The sequence below is a fragment of the Macaca mulatta genome, chromosome 17 (assembly GCF_049350105.2).
Source record: "Macaca mulatta isolate MMU2019108-1 chromosome 17, T2T-MMU8v2.0, whole genome shotgun sequence".
Taxonomy (NCBI): domain Eukaryota; kingdom Metazoa; phylum Chordata; class Mammalia; order Primates; family Cercopithecidae; genus Macaca; species Macaca mulatta.
In genome coordinates, this window is record NC_133422.1 from 4,397,999 (window position 1) to 4,411,882 (window position 13,884).

Consider the following 13,884-nt stretch of genomic DNA (forward strand, 5'->3'; position numbering starts at 1 on the left):
ATGTCCTGCTTACGTGGCTGTGGGCAGAATCTTTCCATCGGGACCACCGTGGCTAAAAATGGTTATAAACGAAATTGACGGCTTTGCCATGGAAGTCGAAAGGAGCTCGCAGGAAGAGGAAGGTTTGATTGTTGACCAGTGGATGTCAGGCAGGCCTCTCCAGTGTCAATGGGAATAGATAGGTTGTGACATTAAAAAAAAAAAGACTTGGAGATCATGAAGAGAACCATCAGGGCCCAAGACCCACGCTGCTTACATCTCTTGCCTTCTAAAGGCCAGGTCACTTTCATGTCAGAACTTAAGGATCAGCAGAGAAAACTGTGGGCAAGGCAGCACAGAGGGTATGAACCCTAAGTTTCATTATTTATAAAAAGAGGGACAATATGACCTGCGTTATAGGGGATTAAACTTATCAGAGGATAAGTAAAATCTGAACCTAAAAACTCAGTAAGAGGCATTTACCTAAAAATTTTACATAACATAAAACACAAAAAGACCAAATAGTTTACAGAGGGCAACATGAAAACTTGCCTGAGTACCACAATTGCCATTCACAGACCGCTGAACTAATACAGCTTCCATTCCTAATATCGGTCTCATTCTACCGTCTATTTGCTGTAGTAAGAAACAATTCTGCTTCCTAGTGGGACAACGTATTACTTCCTTGCTACTCACAAACCTCAGCATATCTGTCTTTCTAGAAAACTGCATTTTCTGAAGTGACTGTAATGGAAACTGAACCTTAGATCACGCTCACCATAGCACACTTAACAAATACTCTGGTATATATTTTATAAAACGGTAAAATGAGTGGAAATGCCGTATCATTATGGTTTGTTTTAAGCAAAAACCTTAAGTTATCTTATTACTCAGAAATGTGATTTAACATAAGCCAAAAACCATTGTGGGGGTATGAGATAAACAGCAGAAAACCTTAATATTGACAATGAGAGTTAAACCTCACCCCAGATATCTCAGCAATTAAGAAAGTTGGTTTCAGTCAGGTATTGCCACATGTGTTTAGTGGAGGATTAAGTGACTGAATGTCATGCCTATAATATATATCTTTATGTAAGCTATGAATGTGTTTAAAAATAGACAAGGCCATGCTGTCAATCTGCGACATTACTGCCACATGTCTGCACACACACCCCACCCCCTTCAGAGATTAAAAAAAGGAGAAGCAGGTTAAAAAGAAGTGTTTTGGGCTAGGCAAGGTGGCTCACGCCTGTAATCCCAGCACTTTGGGAGGCCGAGGAGGGCAGATCACCTGAGGTCAGGAGTTTGAGACCAGCCTGGCCAACATGGCAAAATCCCATCTCTACTAAAAATACAAAACTTAGCTGGGCATGGTGGCACATGCCTGTGGTCCCAGCTACTCAGTAGGCTGAGGCAGGAGAATCGCATAAACCCAGGAGGTGGAGGTTGCAGTGAGAGGAGATCGTGCTACTGCACTCCAGCCTGGGAAGTAGAGACTCCACCTCAAAAAAATAAATAAAATAAATAAAAAATAAAAAAGAAGTGCTTTGAAGTCAAATCACATTTTACCTCCAACAAGGAAATGAAGTGACTTTCCGAAGTAATTTATAGACAGTAAGTAGCAGAGTCACTGGCTGCAAATCCAATTCTGTTTCACCATGTGATTGCTTGCTTTCTCTGGGGAAGAAAGTACTGTTTTAACCACTATTATGTTGCCGCCTTCAAATGGTATTTGGTGTGTTAGGCTTTTTAAGAAAAGCCCCTGCTGCTGCAACTTGTCTTTTTTCCTGTGAGGCTCACTCTGTGTGAAGTTAGGTGATGGGAGACTGCTGAATAAATACCTTGCAGCCAAGAGTTAGGGAGCATAGACACGCGGCTGCCGAGCAGTGGCCTTTAACTGATGAATGTAAAGCAAACATCAGGGGAAAAAGAAAGTAGAGGAATCCTGTGTGCTCAGGGACTTCCCTGAACGGGGTGTTGGCCTCTAGTTGGTGAGGACTTGAAATGGCCGAGGGACTCAGAGCTCTGAGCAGAGCCCTGTTCCCAAAGGATGACTCATTCTGAAAAAGATAAATAACCTAAAAGTTTGCCTATGTAGAACTTATTATGCAAAGATCAAAAGCATTCCCTATTTGACTTCTCTGAATGTGTATCATTCAAACAGCACAAGTGTGAATACAAAGGTATTCTGACCCTAAGAAACACAGTCTTATAACTAAGAAGGTAAAAACAGTTGTGATTTAATTAGGGAGGTACATAATTTGAAGGCAGGTATTCTATTTCTTTGCATTTTGCTATGTAATATAATTCTTTACATTTATCCAGGAAGCAGTTAAACAAAAATATACAAGGTACCTATAAAAAGTTACGTTTTCATAGAAGAATACTGCCAACGAGATCCTGTATGCTTTTACATTACAAATCTCAGTCATTTCACCCATCACTCCTGGTGATACCCCAGTGTTAAGACTGTGAGCCAACACCTATGCCCTGATGTTTTGGGGCACAGGCTGACTGCCTTCAAGAAAATGAGAAGCCACTAAGGGTTAAGACCCTAACAAATCCAGCCCTATGAAGTGACAACTGGCATAACCCTCTTTGCATGTCCCCCATTCACCTCTGACATGAAACAAATCATGTGAATTAATGAGATCTGACAGAACAGCATTAAGAAAAATATGAAAATGTAAAAGAATTGTTCTATTGTTTGTGTTAACTAAAATCTGAATAGTTCATCATCTCTGGTTTGAATGGTGGACTTCTTTTTCTCCCCTGTGAATTTTAGTGCAGAAAATGTTAAGTTTCTTAACACAAAATTGTTTTGGACAAAGACAGAATTTTTAGAGAGTTAGCTGCAACATTCTGGGAAGCTGACTAGAAAAGCACACCAGCTGAAAGATAAACACTGAAAAAGATTTGCATTTTTTTCTTTTGATGGCATCTCCTATCAGCAAATGTTGAGGTGCAGACAGCATGGCCTGGGAAAGGATGAGTCACGCCCGACTGCCAGGAACACATACCTCACAGAAACTCACTACTTGAGAAGGCTGCTTTTCCGCCTTAGCTCCTGCTGGGCTGGCGCTACCAAGCACCAGCCAAAAGTACACAGTGTACCCAATCAGTAGCTTATTACCATGTGCCTGTTGTTTCACTTTTGCCTGGGTCTGGGGACAGACCCTGAACTAGATGTCCTGTCCGACAGTACAGGCAGCTGAAGAGCTTGGTCTGCTGCCTGAGGTCCCGGTTCAATCCCTGGCACTTCCACACACTGCCTTGTGACATAAGCAGAGGGCCTGACCTGTTTATTGTCTATAAAATGGGGATCGTAACTCCTGTCTCACAGGGTTACTAAGAAGAGTCAGTCAACAGATACATGGAAATCCCTAACACCGTCCCCAGAGGTGGCAAAATTCAATAAGGGCCAATAAGGACTAGCTGCAAATGACGGCTGCGTCAGCATGCACACTTGTTCACTCTTCACAAAGCTGAGGGAAGGAACACAATCTCCAGAAATGCAGGATGCTTGTCAGGCATCTTTCACTACTTCACCTCTGGCACACAGAGTCATGTCCCGCACATAATTAGCGCTTCACAAATGTTTGCTGAATACATGAATGGCTGAAGGCAAGAATCTGGAATTCTACTAAAAAGGACTATAGGCATTAGATTCAACAGTCTTAGGCAAGGAGACATTTAAGTCACACTGCTACCCAGACCCACTCAATTACTACAATGACAACAACACTTCTCCAATATTGAAAGTTATTTCCTATATGCACTTTTTCAGATAGCCAGAAAACTTTTCAGAGAGTCAAGCTCAGCTGCAAATATAACCATCAATATACTGCAATTATCTAGTAACATTCATATCTTCCTATATTTGTAAGAATGTTTCAATGTTCTTATATTTATATATGAAAAATCAGGATGATCACTTCCATTTACAATTAAATTTTCAGTAAAAATACTCAAAAAAAATTACTGAGAAAATTACATAGAAAAAAAGAATTGTGGTACCTTAAAGAGAATATTTAATTAAGTTATAATTTTTCAAAAGGTTAAAAAAAAAAAAAAAAAAAGCTAACCTGATGCCTTAGAATTTCTTAGCTAAACTTTCAGAAAAAGAAATAAAGGAATAAAAAATAAATGAGTTCTTCAGGCTAAAAAAAATATGCTGTGACCTATTAAAATCTAAAGGAAAATTTTCTAAGAGTTTATGACAAATAAAAAATTTTTCTGTTAGAGTCTAAGTAACATTTTGAAAGCTAAAACCTGAATTTTTATCCTGGTACTTGAATAAATCATGGTAACTAAAAATTAATTTACTTAGGATACAGTGAGACAGATGCTTAGAACACAATGCACAGCTAAGATATTTCTTTTCCTTTTCTTTTTTTTTGAGACGGAGTTCTGCTCTTGTTGCCCAGGCTGGAGTGCAATGGCACGATCTCGGCTCACTGCAACCTCTGCCTCCTGGGTTCAAGTGATTCTCCTGTCTCAGCCTCCGGAGTAGCTGGGATTACAGGCGTCTGTCACCACACCCAGCTATTTTTTGTATTTTTGGCAGAGACAGGGTTTCACCATGTTGGCCAGGCTGGTCTCAAACTCCTGACCTCAGGTGATCCACCCTTCTTGGGGCCTCCCAAAGTGCTGGGATTACAGGCATGAACCACCACACCTGGCCTAAAACATTTTCTTTAAATGAAAAAAACATATGGAGAAAACATAAAACAGCTTTCACTATAGATGGTGCCATTTTGGTTTTGTTTTACCTTCAACCATGAGCATGGGCTCCCTGCCTCCACCGTGGGCCAGCATCTCCTTGCGATAGCGCTCCCCAGCGGCCCTGGGGAAGACAGAAACTGTTAAGACACCTGCTTGCGCAGCCTCCATTCACACTGGTTTTGACTCACAAGACAAGTCCTGACTCACACTGACATCATATTCATAAAAGCTGCCACCATGTGACAATTCGGCCATTATTTTCTTGCTTCTAAAAATCAAATTCTGGCTTTTAAATTGTTCTAAAATAAATCAGGTGTGATATATTCCCTGTAAGAGGATAACTATACTTTTGGCTCTCTGCTTTGTTAACAAGAGACCTCACTTTATAAAAATAATTACTTTATGTATTAATCAATAGCTGTCCCCAGCCTTTTTGGCACCAGGGACTGGTTTTGTGAAAGACAGTTTTTCCACAGACCAGGGTTGATGGGGGAGGGATGGTTTCAGGATGATTTAAGAACATTCCATTTATGGTGTACTTTATTACCACATTATACATTGGAATATATAGTGGAATAAGTATACAGCTCACCATAATGTAGAATCAGTGGGAGCCCTGAGCTTGTTTTTCTACAACTAGATGGTACCATCCAGGGTTGATGGGAGACAGTGACAGATCATCAGGCCTTAGATTCTCATAGGGAGTGCCCATCCCAGATCCTTGTGAGGGAATCATAAGGATCACATGTGCAGTTCACAGTAGGGTTCCTGCGCCTATGAGAATCTAACGCTGCCACTGATCCAACAGGAGATGGCGCTCAGGCGGCAGAGTGATGGGGAACGGCTGCAAATACAGATGATGCTTCACTCGCTCACCCACCCACCACACCTCCTGCTGTGTGGCCCAGTTCCCAGGGCCAGTCTGTGGCCTGGGGATTGGGGACTCCTGTTATAGAATAAGTAAAATATTATATTTTATTCTCTATAAAAATAGTTTTAGGATTATTTTAAATGAGGCTTGAAATTATACCATTAAGAAATAATTTGTGATGGCACCTAATAAAGAAGAGAAAAAGAACATTCTAAAATAAGAGTGAAGGAAGAGAAGCCGGCAGGAAAAGGTTAATTACACCAGAAGACCTTGATTGAGGATAACAATTAACAGACCAGCAAGCTCCATTGGAGTGTGCTGGTGGTAAAGGCACAGTGGGGGCTGCCCTGTTCCCGTCTTCTGGTACTCTGTGTCACCTGGATATGCCCACCTGACAGCCTTCCACAAGGAACACTGTTTATGACAACATGTGAAGGTAGGTTTGGAATAATTTTTGTAGACATAAATCCTCCAAACTAATGGGACCTGGAAACAAGTTATTTAGTACTACTCTTTTGTATTTTATGAAAAATGCAATTTCTTTAACATACACGATGACACACTATGATGAGGCAGGTGAAACAAATTTTGATATTGTTTCCATTTGAGAAGCTCTGGAGCCTCTTTACCTCTGGGTCATTTTGTGAACATGATCTTTAATCAGACTTTTTGATAGCATTACAGTATCAAAAACATGCTGACATCAAACACTAGCCCTGGGCACATCCTGAAGTGAGTGCTAAACAAAGTAGGAAGCCTGGACTGAGGTGGAGCCTCCCCTCAGGGCAGGGGTGGCTGAGGGGCCCTGCCTGACTCCTGGCCTGGGGTGCTCCGAGGCCCTTCTCAGCCATGGGATATAGTGCACTGACCCTAAATCCAATCCCTCCCCACAGACCTCCAGCTCCTGGCTTGCCTCAGCTCTGCAATGCCTGGCTTGCTGATGTAGGCTCCAGCCTGGTTATTTTTCAGGAGTGAGATCAAAAAGAAGACTTTGATAGAGATTAGAAATTTTCTAGTCCAGTGAGCATTTTTACTAGCTTACTTTAATATGCCCATAAAAGTATGGCAACTCCATGTCTAAGCAAGAATGTACACATAAACAAGATATAAATATTTAGAAACGTATATATTTTATAGTATGTGCTTTTCTAGGAAAGTGTACTTCAAACAAGATGATATTTTGCCTATTTTACAGAAATCTACAGTAAAACGTTATAATCCCTGAAACTGATTTACTGATGTCAAGTTTGGCTAAAGATCCTTTAAAAATAAAATCTGAAAAGCAGACCAAATGTCTACAGTCTGCAAAGGGCAGAAGACAAAATACATGTGAGTACCAAGCTGCAAAATATTTAAAAATTCTATGACATCACATTCAGGCTCAAATAATTTGAAACGAATGTGATTATTAACTGCTGAGAAAAATCCAAGTCTATGTCAAATTGTATGAAAGACAGACGGTGAGGCAGAGGTGGGAGGGAGAAGAAACCAGGAATGAGAAGACCTAGATTACAGTCTTAGTCCAGTTTTTAATGGTGAAGTCTGAACAAACTGTTTTCTCTGAGCCTCAGTTTTCTCTTATAGAAACTGCTGGTTTCTGCCAAGACTGCTGTGAATACTACGGGAAAACTCTAGGACACTCTAAAAACCAAGATAAAGCTGTAAAAATAACACTCATCAGCCAAAGCTCCCTGAAAAGAATTTGGAGATGTAGTTATTTGTGTGGTGAGAAGATAAATGCTGTAAACAACTCTGACACCAGATTATAATTACTGGTTTTCTTTCAAAGAAAGCGCCTTCTAAGGAATCACAGGACCCAAACTTGACAACCTCTTGGTTCCTATTGTTATAGGAAGTCCTGTTAGGAGGATCAGGAGGCCAAATCAGGGAGCAAAGAGGAGATCTCCTACATCTCTCCAGCCAGCATGGGATCCCCCGCATCTCCCCAGACGGCAGGGGATCCCTCGCACCCTTCACCCAGCACAGGACCCCACACACCTCTCCAGACAGCACGGGATCCCCTATACCCCTCCAGAGAGCACGGGATCCCCCACATCCCCCCAGACAGCATGGGATCCCTTACACCCTCCCCAGACAGCGCGGGATCCCCCACACCCCCCAGACAGCACGGGATCCCTCACACCCTCCCCAGACAGCACGGGATCCCCCACATCCCCCCAGACAGCACGGGATCCCCCACACCCCCCAGACAGCACGGGATCCCCTGAATCCCCCAGCCACAGCACAGAATCCCTCGCACCCTCCAGGAAGCAAGGCATCTCCTGTACCTCTCCACCCGATGCAAGTGTAACCACTACCTGGCCTTTAGGAAGAGACTGGGAAAGCAGGACTACTGATCCTAGGCACCCCTACTTCCTCCCTGCATGCCCCTAGCCTCTCCAGTGCCTTGTTCTCCCTCCATTCTGTGGAAAGGGGTGGGCGTCCTGTATCACGTGCTGAGGTCAGAAAAGCCAAGAAACCCCACAGGAGCGGCATGGGCTGCTCCACATAGCACAGGAGCCCTCACACAAGGGTTCCCTCAGGCACCACAGGGCCACCTCCACACAGTGGCTGCAGGGCAGGGGGATGTCCAGGGTCACCATCAGCTGCAGGAAGCAGGAGCAAGCTTGGGTGAGAAGGGCCAAGCGGGATGAGGCTGTTTGCGGAGCCTGCCACTTCCTGCCGGGCTTGGCTGTGTTCTGTGGGCTGCGGTTCTCCGAGCCCAGCTTCAGATGTAATGGAGTGGGGAATGACTGTGGTCCGAGGCGGGCACATTTTAGAACTTACCCCCTTCTTACCTGTTGAAAGGATCCTGCAGAAAGCACTCCTTCCACACCATGGAGGCGACCGCTCTGGACATGAGGTAAGAGTAGTATTTAGCGCCATACCCCACGAGGTGGCTGAATCGCAGCTGCCAGGCCTGCCAAGAACAGAGAGACAGCATGGGACACAAGTCAGTTTCCACTTGGAGAGTATCACATGTGAGAACACAGTGGAGACACAGAGAGACCCGTCAATGTTTTCATCTGCATTTTACCCTAGAAGGCTATGTCACCTATGATGTCACTATTTTCACATTTTATATACTGTTATGGGCTGAAGTGTGTCTCCTCAAAATTCACATGTTGAAACCCAAAGCCATACCTCAGAATGTGACTCATTAGGAGGCAGGGCCTCCAAAGAAGTGATTAAGTAAAAGTGAAGCTCTTAGACTGGGCCCTCGCCCAATCTCACTGGTGTCTTGGAAGAGGAGGAAAGCTGGATGCCAGGGTGTGGGCACCGAGGAAAGGTTGTCTCCAGGCCAATGGGGCCTTGGGAGAAGCCAGACCTGCTGACACCTTGGTCTGGACTTCCAGCCTCCAGAACAGTGGGAAGTAAATTTCTACTGTTTAAGCCACATAGGCTCTGGTATTTTGTGAAGGCAGCCCTAGCACACTAAGACATACACAAAGAAAATTTTGTATCACATAAATATAATCATAGATAGGTGTATATGTTTTGCTCCAAATATATGGTTAATCTTCTTCATTAAGTGAGTTTAATTACACTGATTATAATACATTGTATTTCACATGACTATCTAGAAAAATAGTAAAGTCAGGAGTTTACTTATTTTTAATAATTTAGGTAGTTCAGAGAGTTGTACTCTGCAATGATTCTCTGTTGCATGAACTGCTTTTCATGAACTCGTTTTTGTAACATAAAAACCTTCCATGTTTTTACCATAATTACATTTTACGACGAAACAAAAAGTCACAGAGGAGAAGAAAAATGGGACAGAATTTAAAAATCATAACTAGATAAAGAGGGGTAGTCTGGAAATGCATTCTTTTTTGTTTTTAGAAGAGACAAATGCTAAGAACCAAAGATAACCACCAGCAACTTGCCTCCCAGTGAACAAACTGTCTGTGGTCCCTCCTCTGAGCTCCTTCCACTTATTTTCTAATCATAAGACAGGAGAAGCAGACACCTAATTGTTTTCTACAAGTTCATCGCTCTGGGATTCAGTTCTGTGACAGAAACGTAGAGAAGACAGCCTAGAGACGGTGGCAGGAGTGCCAGTGGTGGAGCCGGGTGGACGTGCACATCTGTTCTGACCTGCTCGGAATGCCTGGTCATCAACATTGGAGGAGGGGATTTGGGGTCTGGCACACACAGAGAGAGCATCCATTCTACCTAAGGACAATGATGTAGTTATGATAGGAAAGGCCACATGGATTTTCATGGAAGGACACTGTTCCACTGGAAACTTCTTTTCCTAGGAATACTGCTCTTTCTCTGTTGCTAAAGTGGAACACATCTCCATTCCGACCCATCTGCAAGGGCAGGGCTACGCAAGCACAGCACATGAGCTTGCAATGGCGCGTCTGCTGCAACGTCACCCCAGCCAAAGCTGGGACTACGAAAACTGCCCTCAAAGGCTACACTTAGGACTTTAACATTTTTACTTTTGTGAAACAAATCTGACATGGCAATCATTCACTTTCTTCTGCCTTTATCTGACATAAACATTTCTTTTAAAAAATAGAAGCTTGGGCCGGGCACAGTGGCTCATGCCTGTAATCCCAGCACATCAGGAGGCTGAGGCAGCTGGGTCACTTGAGGCCAAGAATTCGAGACCAGACTGGCTAACATGGTGAAACCCTGTCTCTACTAAAAATACAAAAATTAGCCAGGCATGGCAGCACATGTCTGTAATCTCAGCTACTCGGGAGGTTGAAGCAGGCGAATTGCTTGAACCCAGGAGGTGGAGGTTGTAGTGAGCCAAGATCGCATCACTACACTCCAGCCTGGGTGACAGAGCAAGCATCTGTTTAAAAAAAAAAAAATTAAAAAATAAATAAACAAACAACTTTTTTAAAAAGCTTAACTTTTTTTAACCATGATAACAACACTCTAACGAATCGGTTAACTCCCCAGAAAATAAAGAATAAATAAAATATAATCCTTGTTACAACTCTATAAACTAGGCAAGTGAATTCTAGTTAACATATCGAGCAAGAAACATTTTTAAAAATATGGTTACTTCATCACAGGAACGTGGCAGCATACTCCCTGTATTCACTACACAGTGGCTTAAAAGACGCATGGCAATGCTAGTGACTCTCCGGTTGTGTCCAATTCTCCAAGACAGCTAGTGTGCCTGGGCTCAGCAAGGGCTCTGTCCTAAGGAAGGTGTGCAGGAGCACTGCACGCAGATGCGGACATGGGGCCAGCACCTCCGAGGCACCGTGCACCTCCACATCCGCTCTCCTCTTTCTGTAAGAAGACACGACTGTAAGTCAGGTGGGCGCCTTGTGAGTGGTGTCCTGAAGGAATGATCCACGCCCCTTCCTTCTTGGGGATGCAGCCAGTCAGAAGTGTGGGTCTGTAACGGGGACGGCCACCTCCTGCGCTGGGCTGGGGCACTTGCACAGCTATTGTTTTGGGTCTCTCTCACAGCAGCTAGACCTATATCCTACCTCACAAGATACCCCAACTCCAGGCCCAAGTGCCACCCCCACACAGTACCGTGAAAACACAACCAACAGTGGGGCTGAGGCTGCTGGAGGTGCAACAGATGCATGCCCTTGGTGGAGCTGTGCCCTGGTGGGAGGAGCTGGACACTCAAAATGTGGCCTGCACAGTCTTTTGCCAGCAAGGTCCCTCCAGCATAGTGAAGGGCAGAGAAAGGAAGACATGGAATTTTCATCCTGTTAAGACACAAGTGGTATTTAAACAAAAGCAAAGAGCCTAGGACCATCTATGAATTAAATTCCAGTGTAACAAACTTTGAATAACTACATTTTTACTCAAAAGGCTTTTAGAATTCATTTACAACAGATACACAGTTCCATGTACTCTTGTCTTATTTAAAAGGGGTATTTGTCAGCTTTTCTGTTATGCTGGAATCCTAATCTACTAAGTGATGAGAACTCACGGACCACTGGTAGCCTTTCTCGTATGAAGCAGTTTGGATGCAAGGATATCTTCTGTAATGGATAACAGCCTGCTGTTTTAATCTGACACTGCACCAAGATACGAGCACTTGTACGACTGATGATAAGCGTCTCTCAGGCTGGACGCCCCGGAATTTGTAGCACACAGTTAAGGGGCTTTGTCTTTGAAACATTTTCTTCACGGTGATTTGCCAGAACGAGTTTAGCAGCCTTTGCAGTACAGAGCAGAGTTTAATTCTGTTTAGATTCCAGCTGAATACGGCTTTGTTTTACTTTGAAAGCAGGCCCACTTCAATAGTGGCATTTGATCTGAGCTAAGAAATGTCTTAAGTTCCCTGGTTTCATCAGCTCGTAACTGAGTTCCCACATCCCACATAAACAGAGTTATAAAAATAAGACCTTTCAGAACGGTAGAAAGAGACACCAGGATTTGTGCCCGCACCATTTCCTGGACAGTCAGGGTCCGCCTTATCCTGACCCCCTGCCTGAATGCGGGTCTTCTGGTACACACGTGCCCCGCTGTGTCTTGCTCTTTAATTACAGGTTTGGGTTCAGGACTACACCGCAAGACATGCTAAATAAATTATCTCCACCTGACACCTTTCATCATAGGTTTCCAAGTCTATGGCTGACTAAGACCTACAATTCTACTGTTGTTTGAACACAATTGCTGAATTCCTGCTAATTCAACCTAATATTAAGTCCTTATTACCGTTTCACTCATTCATCTGGAATAATAAAATATAGCATTTCATCTTAAGCTCTGGAATTATATCCTCTTCCTTTTAAATTGAAGTCTTCTTCTTCCTAAGGGATGGATAAAAGCTTTCACACTTCCTTCGATGTTTAACATGTGGATCTGATTTCAAAAGCAAACCATGAAACATCTTTGTAGTTATCCTTTTATTATGGTGAGAGACATAGATTTTCAAATCCCATTGCTATCCCAAGGCATGCCTATTTAAACTTTCCTTGAGTTAGATAATCTCAGCGTCCCATACGAAAGACAAAACTTGGAGCCAGCAAAGCAGCCTGTCGAGAAACCCATGGATATGGTCACTTGCTTTAGAACTCCAGAGAATGGAAGACTCTTTGATCATTTTTACTTGCCTATAGCCCTTCTCTAATGCCACGATTTTCCAGGACCAGAAATGGAAAGGTAGCAATGGGCCACTTTATTTTCAGTTTCAAACACAGAAGAGGGGCTAGTGCAGAGCAAGCACTCATTAACTGTGTGCTAGATACGGAATAACGGAACTAACCATTTCTCGTAATTATACTCTTCTTAAATTTTTTTAGAGACAAGGTTTCACTCTGTGACTCAGGCTGGAGCGCAGTGGCATGAGCATGTCTCACTGTAACCTGGAGCTCCTGGGCTCAAGCAGCCTCCCACCTCAGCCTCCTGAGCAGCTGGGACCACAGGTATGCACCACCATGCTTGGCTAATTTTAAAAATTTTTTTGTAGAGATGAGGGTTGTTTCCCAGCCTAGTTTTGAACTCTTGGCCTCTAGTGATCTGCTTACCTTGGCCTCGTAAAGTGCTGGGATTACAGGTGTCAGCCACTGTGCTCAGCCAACTATACTCTTAAATAGTATACCATTTCTTCATGTCCAGCTATACATGTAGAGATGCATTTAGCTAAAATTTATTTTAAAATGATTTTATCACTGGAACATTATACAGCTGACTCTTGAACAACACAAGTGGATCCACTTATACGTGGATTTCTTTCAATGAATACAGTCGAATACATATTGGCAGACTCTGCATCCACACCCAAACACCGGTGGGAAATACAGTGGGGATGTGAAACCTGCATCTATGGAGGGCCGAATGTTCCTATCTGCAGGTTCCACAGGGCCAATCACAGGACTTGAACATGCTCAGATTTTGGTATCCATGGTCAGGGGGTGGATCCTAGAACCAATTCCCACAGATACTGAGGGACGCTCTACAGTAGTCCTCCCAACTCAAGTGAAATGGTCATAGCAGTTTTCCTATCCACAGTTCCAGTTACCTGTGGTCAACTCCAGTCCAAAAATAGGCAGGTGTACTATAATTACATATTGTGAGAGAGGGAGACACCACATTCATAAAACTTTTATTACAGTATATAAGTTGTCCTACCTTATTGCTGTTAATCTCTTACTGTGCCTAATTTATAAATGTCACTTTATCATAGGTATGTATGTATAGTATATATAGAGTTCAGTACTATCTGTAGCTTCAGGCATCCACCTGGGGTCTTGAAATATATCCCTTGAGAATAAGGGGGGGACCCTATAAGCCACGAGTATAGAAATGCAGCCTATCACTTTGACGTGTGTTGTAAACTTCCTAAGGGCATGGCCGACATACTGTGCCCACGT

At 43.3% G+C, this 13,884-nt stretch overlaps 1 protein-coding gene across 2 annotated transcripts in view; it reads right to left on the reverse strand.

The window, feature by feature from the left end:
- Positions 1-13,884, reverse strand: part of MIPEP (mitochondrial intermediate peptidase) — a 213,211-nt gene that overhangs the window by 83,833 nt on the left and 115,494 nt on the right. For both annotated transcript variants that reach the window (XR_013407934.1, XM_001090198.5), the window contains exons 17-18: positions 8,374-8,495; positions 4,752-4,825 (exon numbers count right to left, since the gene is read on the reverse strand). Coding sequence is in view for 1 of the 2 variants with exons in the window: in XM_001090198.5 (XP_001090198.3) it covers positions 4,752-4,825; positions 8,374-8,495 (196 nt within the window). In the remaining variant the exon portion in view is untranslated. The remainder of the gene's footprint in view (positions 1-4,751; positions 4,826-8,373; positions 8,496-13,884) is intronic.